At 36.1% G+C, this 15167-nt stretch overlaps 1 protein-coding gene across 2 annotated transcripts; it reads left to right on the top strand.

The window, feature by feature from the left end:
• The first annotated feature begins 3018 nt into the window (after positions 1-3018).
• Positions 3019-15106, top strand: LOC135846275 (uncharacterized). 2 transcript variants are annotated; one of them, XM_065365281.1, is made up of 2 exons: positions 3019-3256; positions 12793-15106. In XM_065365281.1, exon 2 carries the CDS (start codon positions 13308-13310, stop codon positions 14916-14918), a length of 1611 nt encoding a protein of 536 aa, XP_065221353.1. In that variant the 5' UTR covers positions 3019-3256; positions 12793-13307; the 3' UTR covers positions 14919-15106. The 2 variants fall into 2 exon arrangements, with proteins under 2 accessions (XP_065221353.1, XP_065221345.1); XM_065365273.1 differs by lacking the exon at positions 3019-3256 and adding an exon at positions 4566-4981.
• The last annotated feature ends 61 nt before the right edge of the window (positions 15107-15167 follow it).

Genomic DNA, 15167 nt, shown 5'->3' with positions numbered 1-15167 from the left:
TGTCCAAAAGTATCATTTTTCAAAGAACAATGAACTATCCACAGAATATAAATAAAATACTGTACCAAAAAACCCTTGAAATATTAAACTTTTTGCTGAAGTTCTGAATTTTTTTTTTGAAAATCGTCTTTTTTGACCATTGAGATGCACTGAACGATAATTACAATAAAAATTTATAAAATTCACACGAGCCCCGAAAAGCCGTGATCACAGTTTGGGTTTTGAGGCTCACGTTCTGGGCTTGGGAATATAAATAATGTACCAGAAACCCGGTGAAAGTTGAAATACATATTAAAATTTTTGCTGAAATTGTAATTTTTTTTTTTGAAAATCATCTTTTTTGACTTTTGAGATGCACTACCTAAACGGTAATTACAATAGAAATTTACAAAATATACAAGCCCCGAAAAGCCCTGATCACAGTTTGGGTATCAGGGCTCACGTTCTGGGCTTGGTTTTCAGAGGAAAAGGTTTCGGGCTTTGGGCCAGGGATTTGTAGGTTAATTTTTTGAAAATTACTGGAGCCTCCAGTGAATTTTTGAAATTTGAAATTTCCCCAAAATTTCCTCAAAATGGAGATGGAAAGCTGAAATTAACTATGCACTCAATTTTAACAACCTCTGAAGACGACTTCAGGTGGGTTCAAGTAATTTTGGATCCTCCAGTGACTTTTTTAAAGGTTTCATGGCATTTTTAGCAGATTTAACCGAAAGGTAGCTGGAACCTTCAAAACCACTCGAAACCACCATGCAGTCGACTTGATATCATTGTATTGAAATCAGTTTGCAGAGTAAATTTCAGCTTGCTAACCCCATTTGATTAAATTTTGGTGAAATTTCAAGTTTCAAAAATCTACTGGAGGCTACAGTAATTTTCAAAAAATCGGCGGAGGCTTCAGACCGACTTGAAATTTACCTGCAGTCGACTTCATGGCGGATTGAAATTAGTTTGCAGAATTAATTTCGGCTTTCCAACTCCAGTTGACGAAATTTTGTGGGAATTTCAAGTTTCAAAAATCTACTGGAGGATCCAGTAATTTTCAAAAAATTTCTGGAGGCTCCAAAACGACTTGAAATTAACCTGCAGTCAACTTGATAGAGTATTGAAATTAGTTTGCAGAATTAATTTTGGCTTTACAACTCCAGTTGATGAAATTTTGTGGGAGTTTCGAGTTTCAAAAATCTACTGGAGGCTTCCAAAAAATTGCTGGGGGCTCCAAAACGACTTGAAATTCATCTGAAGTCGTCTTCAGAGGGTGTTAAAATTAGTGCATAGGTAATTTCAGCATAACATCTCCATTTTGAGAAAATTTTGGGGAAATTCCCAAGTTTCAAAAATCTACTGGAGGCTCCAGTAATTTTCAAAGAATCGGTGGAGGCTTCTAAACGACTTGAAATTCACCTGCAGTCGACTTCATAGCGTATTGAAATTAGTTTGCAGAATTAATTTCAGCTTTCCAACTCCATTTGATAAAATTTTGTGAGAATTTCAAGTTTCAAAAATCTGCTGAAGGCTCCAGAACTGCTCTAAACGGTTTGAAACAGTTTCCAATCGATCTGGCAGGCCAAAAATAAGATATATCCCAAATTTCAGCCTTCTAGGTCAATTTGGTAAACTGTTGATTTTTTCTCACATTTTGGCCAAAATTTGGTTTTTGAAAATTCACCAAAAATCGAAAAAGGCACTTTAGCACTTGAAATTTTGACAGATGATGAATTTTTGCCTGCTATTTCGATCTACCTTTGTACGGTTTGAAAAATTTTATGCTAGTCCTATGTTGGAACGCAAAATCTGCGATTTCGGCTGACCTTTCAATATACAGTCCCCAAAAAAATCATTCTGTATGTACCTATATAAAATAATTCAATTATGCACATTACTTTATTCTCTCGAGTTCAGTGACCTCTGAGCCCTGTCTCGTCTCCATTTCCTCGTTATATTTTTCTCAAAGTTGAGGATTTTTGAATCGGACATTGAAAAACAAAATACTGCGATGAGCAGATGACAAACTGATCAAGTTCTGATTCCAGTGTTTGAAATATATGTAGATCACGTATGCGTATCTGATTGGAGTGGACTTTAACTAAATGACAATAAAATTGCGATTTCTTCTGCTCCAAAGCCTCAAAATGGTGGCCTATCTCTGATAAGAAAATAATTCCCTATTTTTTTTTATTATTTCCATTTTTACAAAACTCGGGCCGCGGTGGGCCTTTCAATTTTCAAAACTTGAAAAAAATCCAACTTCGAAGAAAAATTTTGAAAATTCAAAAATTCCAAGTTCTAACACCTCTCTGAAAAGTTTCTTATTTAAGTAAAATGAACTCTCAGGACGATATTAGCCCCTTTTCCTAGACAACCAAGTTGGCCCCCTATACAATACCTAGCTGAAATTCGTTATTTATATTAAAACGTCTACCTAATATTGCTCATTTTGTGTATTTGGGTAACTGCTTGAATTGCAATACACATACTTAGCGTTTAGGCACGTTTTAGGTATAGAATCGAACCATGTTGTTAATCAGTTATCATGATCATGATGATGAAATATTATACTCGAATTAAAATAGTTTTATTTTCGTAATAATTCGTGAATTTAATTATTTTCTTTGGGTTTATTTGAACCCAAAGACAGGTTCACTGGTGGATGCTGATGGAGGATCAGCCAAGGAAATTAGAAGAAGAATAGCTCTTGGGAAAGCAAAAGCAGCGATGTCTCGGTTGAGAAAAGTCACCCCAACTGGAAAATCTCCATAAAAACAAGAAAGAAAGAGACTAATTAGGACTCTAGTTTTCCTGGTTTTCTTGTATGGAGCGGAGACCTGGACATTGAAATGCCCGAAGTGTATGCGCGTTTGTGACATCATAGTGCTCAAGTAGGATAACATACCTAGGCACCTAAAAATATTTTTTCCATGGAAATTACCTTTCATTTCAAGTATTTACGATCATTTTCTAATCTGCCGATTCCACAGATTGCATAGTTCACAGATACGATTTTTTTTCTTCACATTATTAGTTGAATTAGTGAGGTTTGATAATTCAATGCGTTTTTCGATAATGTCTAATGAGGACGATGGAACATATTTCAGCCCTAATTTCACCCAGAAATACCTTAAAACATGACGCCAATGCATTTTTTTATATTAGTTATTAGGTGTCATATATACCACTCCGCGCAGTGAAGGGAAGAGGACATAGTTTCGCATATTTTGCTTTATTAAAACAACTGGATCGTGCTCGCCGGAAATTTCAAGTAAGTAATTTTTTATTCCGCATCACTGGTTTTTACAACTGAGACCACTAGTAGTCTACAGTCCAAACACCAAAAAGTGCTCTAGAAACCGAAAACAGTTCAATTTTTTGGGGGCCAAAAAAAAGAGTTGGCATTTCGTTAGTATCTTATTAACATTCACGAAAATGGACATTTCGGATTTTTTGGCTGGCACAATAGGGAGCTGGAGCCTCAAAACCCCCATTTTTCGAAGTTGGCGGGGGGGGCAAAAAAATTTTTTTTAATTTGGTAGAGGACACTCTCCCGAGTATAGATATATACTTTTTTTGAGTTGGATTCCGGCACAGTTGCGTTCCAGAGCTGCATAAAGGCAATTTTTTGCCAATTTTGGCACTTTTTCACATAAAAACGACTCTGTAGAAGCAATACGGCCTGGGGGGCAAAAAATACGCACCTACATGATTGCATCCATTCATCCCACGCTGACAGAGACCAACTTTGTGAAAAACGGCCGGCACAATGACCCGCAGTGAATTTTCAAAGTTACGCATCCGGGCCATTTCATTAAAAAAAATGGATGTATGACATTTTGACAACGTGACCGTGCGACCTATCAAAGTGGGTTAAAATTTCGCGAGAAAACCGAAAATCTCGATGAAAATTTTTTTGAGCGTCTCATGAAAATTTTGAGCTGAAAAATTGTATGAATCATTTCTCAAGTAGGTACTTCTAGTCTGTTGTAACATGTGACCTATACAAAATGGTTAAAATTTCGCGAGGAACCCGAAAATCTCAATGAAATTTTTTTTTTGAGTGTCTCATGAAAATTTTGAGCTAAAACAATTGTATGCATCATTTCTAAAGTACTTTCAATGAAGTGTTAAAAGTTTGTGTGAAGTATAAAGATTTGGACGGTTCTTTCTTATTTATAGAAAGCACGGCTTAACAATTTTGAGCCCCATGAGTCGCATTAATTTTTCACTAATTTTAATGAAGTAGGTACCTACGTAATCCGACTTCTAATGTAGGGTTGGAAATTCCATGTAAAACAACAAGATGTTGATGAAATTTGATTTTACTGCTTTTCATAGGTACCTACCTAATATTTTTACTTTTATATCATATTCCAAAAAATACCTACCAATTGTAGGAAAATGCAGACATGAAGTCAAAAGGTTGGCGATGAGGAATAATCGGAGTAACGGATGATGCAATACGTGCATTTCTTGAGTGATTCATGTTCGTCAACGTTTTCGAGATACGTCATCCGTTTTTTTTATTGTTTTTAAGCTGTAGATCGTCGGCCTAAGTGCAATTCCTTGGAAGTGCCACATGTAAATAGAGACTTGTGTAAGAAGCGCCTCATCGCATGTATCGCTTTCTATGGGACAAAACCTTCAACTCAAAGGTAGGTAGTGTTGTCCACACCAAAACACAGTACCTACCCAAGATTTGAAGGTTTTTACCCAATAGAAAGCGCTACAGGCGATTAAGCGCTTCTTACACAAGTATCTATTTACATGTGGCACTTACAAGGAATTGCACTTAGGCCGACGAGATGCTGTAGATTTTAGTTCAGTGTAAACAAATCTACAGAAGCATGTGTAACTGTGATGATGAAATGACCTATTACTTTCGCGTTTAAACTGTTCATCGAGATAGTACTCAAGCGTGTGTATGAAATAAGTTGGTTTGATATTTTCATGAATTCTGATATTAGATCAACGGAAAGTGACTACAGAATTGGTACGTACTCGTTATAAGCTTACAATATTCAATAAAACTATTTTTGTATGTACCTATCATGATTATATGAATAGTGAGAATTATTGTGTCTGTTTTGTGTTGGGTTTACCAAACTGAAGCGACCTTGAGGGTATATCATTGGAAATACTGAACAATGCATACGATTTTTGAGGCTCAAGATTGTTGAGATAAGCCTTTTATAAAAATCTATCCAAATCTTTACTTAGGTATATTTTATTCAAAACTTCAACCATTTAACATAGGTTGCTTGTTACAACAGACTAAAAATACTTGAGAAATGGTTAATACAATTTTTTTACTGCAAAATTTTCATTAACAGATCAAGAGATTTTTTTACTGAGATTTTTGATCCTCTCGCAAAATTTTAAGCCATTTGCATAGGTCGCATGTTACAACAGACTGATAGTATGTTTTATGTACTTGAAAAATGATTCATACAATTGTTTTAGCTCAAAATTTTCATGAGACGCTCAAAAAAAATTTTCATCGAGATTTTCGGTTTTCTCGCGAAATTTTAACCCACTTTGATAGGTCGCACGGTCACGTTGTCAAAATGTCATACATCCATTTTTTTAAATGAAATGGCCCGGATGCGTAAAACTTTGAAAATTCACTGCGGGTCATTGTGCCGGCCGTTTTTCACAAAGTTGGTCTCTGTCAGCGTGGGATGAATGGATGCAATCATGTAGGTGCGTATTTTTTGCCCCCCAGGCCGTATTGCTTCTACAGAGTCGTTTTTATGTGAAAAAGTGCCAAAATTGGCAAAAAATTGCCTTTATGCAGCTCTGGAACGCAACTGTGCCGGAATCCAACTCAAAAAAAGTATATATCTATACTCGGGAGAGTGTCCTCTACCAAATTAAAAACAATTTTTTTGCCCCCCCCGCCAACTTCGAAAAATGGGGGTTTTGAGGCTCATAACAAAAGAACTTACCACTTACCAGACATAAAATTTTTTTTCAGTACTCACGTAGAAAAAGTACACTGGTGTCAGTGGTGTCTATTGGAAAATCAGCAGTGTTTCTTAGTAAGGAATTGCCACTAGTGATTTACTTCTCCTACTCAAAATTATGAGTGATGATTTACTGCTGATTTCTCAGTAGAGTAGCACTACTGATCCACCTATACACAAATCAATGATATTTCACTACTGTCTAGTTTGTGTGTAGTAAATCACCACTGACAATTCCTTACTAGGAGACACTACTCATTTCCAAGTGTGTGTCAGAAGTGTTTCACTACATGTTATCAGTATCAGTGGGGTGCAATAATTTTCAAAAATCAAAAAAATAGGGTTGGGGGATTTTATTTTGAATTTCCCTATCATCGTTGTGATGCTCACATCATGTATGATTTTTCCTGCCTATAGCATTTTTAGAAAATGCCTACACCTGTACCTTGTGGGGATTCAAACCAGGAATCTACGGATGTCTGACTATACAACCCTAACCACCTGACTACTAGTGCACTACAGTAGATAGGGCATTTACAGAATATATTTGTTTGCAAACACTCAATTTCAACAGTTTGTGAATTTGATTTGAATGTTAAAACTTGAAACTATGAATAATTGGTGAAGTTCTCAAGAGTGTCGATTTCATTTTTGAAAACTATTTGATCCCAAACCCAAAATGAGCTCCAAAGAGGGGGGGAGGCACAAAATTGCAAATTTTTTAAGGAAGTGCACTGTTGATATCAAAATTTGAAATTTCAATGGCGATGGCGCTGAATCAATTTTTGAAGACCATTTAACCCCAAACCCCAAACCCCAAAATGGGCTCCAAAAGGGGAGGTATACAAAAGTACAAAACCAAAAATTATCTAAAAAAATATATATGGGTATCAAAATCTCAAATTTATGGGTTCAGAATTCATTTTTTAAGACAACCAGAAATTTTTTACCTTTTGAGTGCTATCCGTTTTCGGAAATAATGGCTATTGGTAAGTACTTTTAAATTCAAAAAAACGTTTCCCCAAAAATGGCCCCACTTTGGGGTGGGGCACAGTTTCACCGCAGGGGCACGTAGGGGGCTGAACTTTTTTTTGGGGTAATTTTAACGCACAATCTCCAACATACTTCAATTTCAGCGAAATTGAAACCATAAATTTTTCCGCTCCACCGGTAGGTATAGCAAAATAGCAATAAATTATTGTTTTCTCACAGGGGAGGGGGTAAAAAATTTCTGGGGGCTGTTTTGGTTCAAAGGGGGAATATAGGGGTGCGATAGATTGAAAACAATCAAAAATTTAAAAAAATTGCATCATTTTCCATTTTTCAATTTTTTGAAAAATTGGGGGGCATTCTGGCACCACTTTTTTTTTACATAGGGGGTTGAAACTTCGTAGGATTTATTTTTTCATCAAATGGAACAACTTTGGGGGTGGCAGCATAAAAATTCCAACTTCGAAAATAAGGACCACCCTAGGGCAGGTGCCATAGTACCTCATCTCTTGACTTTGCTGCAAAGAGGCGGCGTGTGCGGGCGGGTAGCTCAGTAGATGAGCGTTTTGACAACCTTGTGAACACATTTTCTAGGGTAAAATTTGACGCTAAACATTTTTGTTCCATGTATTTTTCGCATATTCCACATTATTTTGCCAAAAAACGCGAAAAACGCGTATTTTCCAGGGTTTTTTGCAAATATGACCATGTTGCAGGCAGAATTTCGATTTTATGGGTTGGTAGTAAGAAAGTACTAGTAAAAAGACACATTTTGGCGAAAACAGTTTTTTGGATTACCCATATACTCCGGAGCTGTGGCGGTTCAAAGTTTTCTTTTGTCAATTTCACCCCCACCACTATGGTAAAAAATTTTGAAAAAAATTGTGTTGAAAGACCCATGCTTCCCCTACACATTCCACGCGGTACCAAAATTTTCTCCCCACAACTCATGGATACAGAATTTTTCTCGTAAAAAACGCGTTTTTTGGCTATACAGACCAAGGGGGGTGGGTTGGGGGGCGGAAATTTCGCTCAAAAATTTTCATTGGAGGTACCCAACAATAATCCATCATAATTTTCCAAATCTGGGAACAGGGCCATTTCGCCTATCTTACCGTGGAATACCCTTTCTCAACATTTTCAGTGAATAAATGCGTATTTTATTGAACTAAAATTTAAAAATTTCATCTTCTTTCAGATGGTTTTTTACCCAAAACAATAGCGTTTACTGTTCAAAAGTTACTAAGACTCAGAGTGGTGAAAAGTAGCCATGTGTGGTAAAAATCACAACTCAATACTCATTGAAGTAGAATTACTATACTTAGTGAAGTTAGTACCTAGCAAAGCTTTAGTAAGTATTATTTGAATGGTAAACACTAGCGAAATGGATGAAAACCCATTTTGAAGAGGATACAATCCTGAACATTGTGGTTTTATTAAAATACGACGCATTCACTGAAAATTTTGTGCAATTTTAGTTTGAAGTTGAATTTTTACTGCGCATGGCACTTTTTCACAACTTTGGGCTTGGATAACACTCTGAAAATTTTGGTTCATTAAAATACCCATTCATTCACTCAAAATTTTGCGTAATCTTGATTCAAATTCAGCCTACAAAAAATCTAATTTATTCGTTTCATGATTTCATTAAATACAATTAATTTCCTGTAAAATTGTTTGAGTAATATCCAGCGAATTTTTAAACATTCTTGGAGCTTCCAGCATATTTTTTAAACTAAAAAATACAGTTGGAAAGCCGAAATTTCTTCTGCAAGCCAATTTGAAATACTCTATGAAGTTGACTGCAGTTGGATTTCGAGTCGTTTTGGACCCTCCAGCGACTTCTTGAAAATTACTGAAGCCCCCAGCAGATTTTTGAAACTTTAAATTCCCTCTATAGATTTCATCAAGTGGAGTTTGAAAGTCGAAATTAAATCTGCACTCCTCTATCAAGTCGGCTTCAGGTGGATTCAAGTGATTTTGGAGCCTCTAGCGACTTTTTGAAAATACCTGGAGCCTCCAGGAGATTTTTGAAACATAAATTTTTATAACACTCTATTGAATGGAATGAGAAAGGTGGAATTCTGTTGCAATTTCTTGTTTTAAAAATCTGCTGGAGGCTCCAAGAATTTTCAAAAAGTCCCTGGAGGCTTCAAAATAACTTGAACCCACTATCGCCAACTTAATGTCGTGCTGAAGTTGGAATTGAGCCTGAATTTCAAATTTCCTACTCTTAATTGATAAAATTTTATGAAAATTTCGAGCATTGAAAATGCGTGGATGGCTCCAGTAATTTTCAATAAGTCGCTTGAGGCTCCAAAACGGCTTGAAATCCACCAGCAGTCGACTTGATAGTGTGCTCAAATTAGTTTGCAGAATCAATTTCGGCTTTCCAACTAGCTGCATTTGTTGAAAAGTTGAAAGAATTTCAAGTTTCAGTACCTATCTGAGTGTTTGAAAATTGGATGATTTTTTTGATGAAAATTTAAACTAAGTACCTGCACTACAGCAACATTTTCATTCTGAAGTGTGTATTTTAAAGTTTAATGAATTTGAAATTTGAAATTTTTCAATACCTATTGCCAATATTTTGTCCAACTTTTATGAATTAAGAAAAACATGTAGGTAACTAATTTCTAACATGTCAAAATTTTGAAAAAAATGACAACTTCTTGGTATTTCGAGATATTGAACTTGTCTGTCTTTTGGAAACAAACAAAATCATAAATTGTCAAAATTCTCTCGGTAACGACAAAACTACCGAGGCCCTGGTCGACCTATGTGGTCGTAGATTATATGGCAGAGTATTTTCCGCAATGTCCGTGAATTGGACGCGACCTATCGTGTACTTAGCCACCGAAAATAATACCTATGATTTCCCTAAGTTGTAAGGAGACCCGTACCGTACCTTTAGGCCCGGTCTGGATACTTAGGAAGAGGCAATTTGTCCGTACTACTAGGCCCGTTCGAATTGCAAAGAGAGAGCGTAATATCTGTATGTACCACTAGGCCCATTCAGATATTGAATGAGTGCGATAAGTCCGTACCACGGGGCCCGTTCAAATCACAAGAGATTGAGGAAAATATCCGTCCGTACCACGTGGCCCGTTCGGATATGTAACTGAGAAAAAGGAGAACTCAGCAGCAGCTATACCTAGGCCAGCAGGCCCGTGTATAGGTAAGCAAAGTCCGGAGAGAGAAGGAATAAAGGCAACACGCCTGTACAACTATACACGTACCAGGAGGCCCGTGAGTAGTTGAATGGGTGTGAGAGAGAAGAGAGAGAAGTGAGAGAGAGAAAGAATGCGAGTCAAGAAAGCAACACCAAGTTAACAAGAGAGATGTTATTTGGTTGTAAATATTTACAAGACTGACTTCTAAGCTGAATACAGCTTATCTCTATACTATAAAGCTGCAAGAAAAATAAATACCCAAAAAATTCCCAGCCCGATCTATGGCACCTAGAGAGCTAATTTTTTTTTTAATCGACAGCTTAACTTCTCCAGAATATAGGAAAAATACGCGAGGGCAAAATTTTTGGAATTAAAGGGCCCAAATTTTGAGTTGAAATGGGCTGTTTTTGCCATTTTTTCAATTATTCTCAAATTTATCAAGAATGAAAAAAGCTAGAAAGGCGGTTAATATCTCATTTTAAAGAGCATTAAATCCTGAACATTTCCCTCGATTACATTACCCCTCTGGGGTTTTTAGTTTTTGAGCTATTTTGAATCCAAATTTGAATTAAATTTGAATTAAATTATCTCGAAAACTAAATATGCTAGATGGGTACTGTGAACGAGGGAAATGTTCGAAATCTCATGCTCTGTAAAATGGTGAAAACAGATTGGCAAAAAGTTGCTCAGATTGTGCGATTTTGATCGTTTTTTATGGCATCTTAAAACAAAAAACCGTTGAGACGATGTGTGTACTTATACACCCACACAAGCATACACACAACCACCAACGTAAATGTACGGACAACGCGATGCCATGTCGTTGTTATTCCAGACGGGATCACGCGACATGCGCGCGCATAAAAATCTCCCACTCCTCCAACAACGGAATTCATACAATGCGAGAATTATGATTATGATTTTTTCAAATCAAAATCGAATGGATGAAGCGTGAAATTGTCAACAGATATTATTGTTATTGTTAATGTTAATCCGTCTGTCTTCGTGCTTTGTTTTTGCATCTATCATCTATCATTTTTTTATAAGGTAATTCAAATCGTCTGTCTGACTGTCCATTTTAAGTACCTAACATTTTTAAAAATTGTTGCTTGAAAAATTAAAATTCATTAAAAGTATTGGAGGTTGAAAAAAATTGTTCAGAGTGCTGAAAGTCGTTGAAAGTGGTGTAAAAATGAATGAAATGATTCCACAATGGCCTTTTAAACCCCAAGTTCTTAAGGAAAGGTACTTGGGAGCAAATCTCTTCTGAGAGTGAGTGAAGGGGGGTTTGGGGGCGCAGCCCCCAAAAGCGAGTTCCAAGGGCGAAGCCCGAGGAACGAGTATGGGGGTTGGGCCGCGAAGCGGCCAGGGGGCGTAGCCCCCTAGTATTTATATAAAAACCCATAATTCTATTAACCAATAGAAAAGAAGCTAGCCTGTAACCTTTTTTTTGATAACGTTGTTTTGTAATGTAGATTGTTTAACCAATCACATTACAGAAAACAGTATAAGAAAAAAGGTTCATTTTAGGTATACTGGCCAGTATTCTTCACTACGATGCATCGGACTCGCGAGGACCGCTTTTAGATACCTGGAATGCCGTTAGGTAGAGTCGAACATAATACAAAGGCATCTCGCGTTGTCCAATGCAATCACAGATACCCCTACAATTCTGTCAACCTTTTTAAAAGTTGAAAAAAAAGTTTGTACACACTACGTGAGAAAAACAACTGATATCCCCCAAAAAATTCTCCGAAAAAGAATCATACACCCCGCCCTTATCAGGGGAAAGAATGTAAGTAAATATTTTAGCAATAAAATGTTGTGATATCATTTTGAAAACCGCCCCCTAAAGTTCAACCAAATTTTTAAGGCTTCTCCTCCGAAGTCAAGATTATAAGTTAATTCTGAAACACCTTCTTTTTAACATAATTTTTAATCAAAATAAGCTTTCAATTATCAATATAAAACTATTAAGTGTGTAGGTTCAACAACAAAAATTAAAAAAAAAAAAAAAAAAATAGGACAGACACAGAGTTTGAAGAAGCTGGTTAATCTAACCTGAACGTTGAACGGTGTCCGCCCAAATTTTTTGTAGACCAATTATTAGTACAAAATTATCAATTGTGTGGGTTCAACAACAAAAAAATTTCTAAAAAAATTGGGGTAGACACAGTTCAACATTCAGATTAGATTACCAAGCTTCTTCAAACTCTGTGTCTGTCCTATTTTTTTTTTTTTTTTTTTTAATTTTTGTTGTTGAACCTACACACTTAATAGTTTTATATTGATAATTGAAAGCTTATTTTGATTAAAAATTATGTTAAAAAGAAGGTGTTTCAGAATTAACTTATAATCTTGACTTCGGAGGAGAAGCCTTAAAAATTTGGTTGAACTTTAGGGGGCGGTTTTCAAAATGATATCACAACATTTTATTACTAAAATATTTACTTACATTCTTTCCCCTGATAAGGGCGGGGTGTATGATTCTTTTTCGGAGAATTTTTTGGGGGATACTGAGTTTTGAAACAAATTTTAACATAGGTATTTTTGAATGGGATCGGGTTATTATGCTGAAATAATGCAAATTATCCATACTTGAACCTACTTTCTTCTTTCATTGTATGTACCTATGGGAAAAGTTGAAAAAATATAAATAATTGTTTTGATTACAGATTTCTCCACCTCCTCATTCTGACTATCTGGGATGGCTACTGGGTACAGCAGTCGTGCGGTTTTCTATTCGAAACCTGTCCAATTGCAAGATTTGGCTTGTGTTAACGTGGCATCGTATTTGTGGTACTATGAAAAAAAAGACAAATATTATGGAACAAAAACAATCATTCAACTCAGCCAGCTGCCAACCGTAATTCAGAATATGATCTACGAGAATGTTGATGCAGTATCTCAAAGTCTAAATCGATGGTGTTCATTAAATAGTTACCTTTTTGTGGAGTCTGCAGAGAATGCAAACATATGTGATTTTGAATTGGTTGATCTAATTTCATGGAGCGCAGCTGATGTCATCAATTACCGCGAAACAGCTTGAAAATTGATTCGAAGTGATAAATTGAGCGGCAAGCAAAAGTACAAAGTGGCGTGTGTCTACTGTTTCCCGGAGGATATCGAGGCATTTGTGTCTGAAAAGCACGAAGATTCGCATCCTTTGGTGGAGTACTGGAATTGTAGGATGGAAAACAAAGCAAATAGCTCGATTGCAGAGAATAACGAGTACAGTTCCCCTGAAGCCGCAATATTATGGAACTGCGAAGCTAACGATGGGTGGATTACTTTACCAGCATTTCAGTTCCTTTGGCAGTATCTCACTGATGATGAACGAATGCAGATAATAATCAAAAGATGCCGTGTTTTAAAAAACTTTCTATCGTATGCGTTGTGTAACCTGGATGAGAAACAACTAGACTGTGTGGTTGAATCAAACGCGGCGCAAATTTTGATCATTTTGTTTCATGAATCTCAAACCGTTTTCATGCTTTTATGGAATCACGTCAAAAGTAGAAATATAATCACTGTAAGCAGCTTCTTTGAAATTATGCTCCATTTAGTGCAAAATGGTGCGCCTCTTGGGTATACAGCAGCTTTTGACGTTTGGATCAGCGCTTCTGATGAGTTGAGGAAAGAAACGGTGATTAGTCAGAACGCAGATATTTTACTGAAACGTTTATTAAAAACCCATAGTTTATTAGATATTCGAAATGTTCCCGGTGAAACCAGATTGCTGATGGAGTTGTTATCTGCATATCCTTCTGAAAAACGAGAAACAATTTGGAACGAACTATGGGAAAATATCATCTTTGGTACACCAGTCGAGTATATGCAAATGGTAATGAAACGATGTCTGGGTTGTGACGATAAGATCTGTAAGTTTAAGAAGATGTATCTGTGTAAATACTCTGAAATTGGGCGTTACCTGCGATATTTGTTGTATTGCAATGGCTTTCAAACATTAAACATGTTTTTGTCGTTTAAGTCGTTTATCACAGATGACACTGAGATTATTCGTGACTTGAGAATCAATCTCATGAAATCTGTTCATTTTTTCGATGGTTACTTTTCGGCATTCAAATCTGGGTCTGCTAAAGAAATAGCAACATTTGACAAATTTATCGACGAAACGCTTTCTGATGCGAGCCAATTGGAGGATTTCAAAAAATATCTGATTATCCGTGAGGATCCTTCGCACCATGTTTTTAAAAGAACGATGATGGATGGAGAATTCAATTCGAATATCCCAGGCTTCTGTGATCATGTTCTCTCTTCAATGCCACATTTATTAAACCAAGTCAAAAATATGTTATTGGAATATTGTTATGATGCGGTAGACTACGCTTGTTTTGGCCACGAATCAACGTCACATTTTACAGATTGGGAGAAGACTGTAATGTGGTGTTTGAACGAAGATATCCATTTATTGGAAAAATTCAAGCGAAGGTTTGATGTTAATTCTGTGTTCTGGATGTGGATAAATAAATGTATGCGGGAATTGAAAACAATGAACTTGGAACTGTGTGTAGATGAAAACGGAGTGTTTCGTAATTGTTATTTTGAGGCGTTGCAATGTCTTCTTCGTTGGTTACTCGAGGACAGTGGTAAAATTCTAGATTTAAAAAGGGATGAATTTGAGACTGTGAGGCTGAGTAAAAAATACAAGTTCTTGCTAAAATCAAATAAACAACCGCAGATAGACGCATTAAGAAAGTGGTTTTTCCATATTGACGATGTGAATGTGTATTACTCTGATAATTTTGAAGCTTCATTGTTTGAAGAATGTGTTGATTAACTTAAGATATTTAGAGGCTACCATTGTTTATAACTAACCATTTTCATTGTAAGTACTAATGTGCATAACATACTATTCGCATAGTTAGTATTACAACTATTTTGTGTACTTATATGAGAAATTCATTTCTATGTGTCTATCTAAGTATGTACCTACCTATTGATAGAAAATATAATTTTTGTATTCAACATTTGATCAGATTCTTCAAAACGCATTGGCATGTGTAAGTATGAGAGAATTTAAAAAACC

The sequence above is a fragment of the Planococcus citri genome, chromosome 1, assembly GCF_950023065.1.
Source record: "Planococcus citri chromosome 1, ihPlaCitr1.1, whole genome shotgun sequence".
Taxonomy (NCBI): Eukaryota; Metazoa; Arthropoda; class Insecta; order Hemiptera; family Pseudococcidae; genus Planococcus; species Planococcus citri.
Note: the sequence above shows the minus strand (reverse complement) of the source record. Positions and strands in the feature narration are given on the sequence as shown.

What these genes read in the sequence shown, in the direction of transcription:
- LOC135846275 (XM_065365281.1), top strand. Translation starts at nt 13,308, where the DNA reads ATGGAAAACAAAGCAAATAGCTCGATTGCAGAGAATAACGAGTACAGT.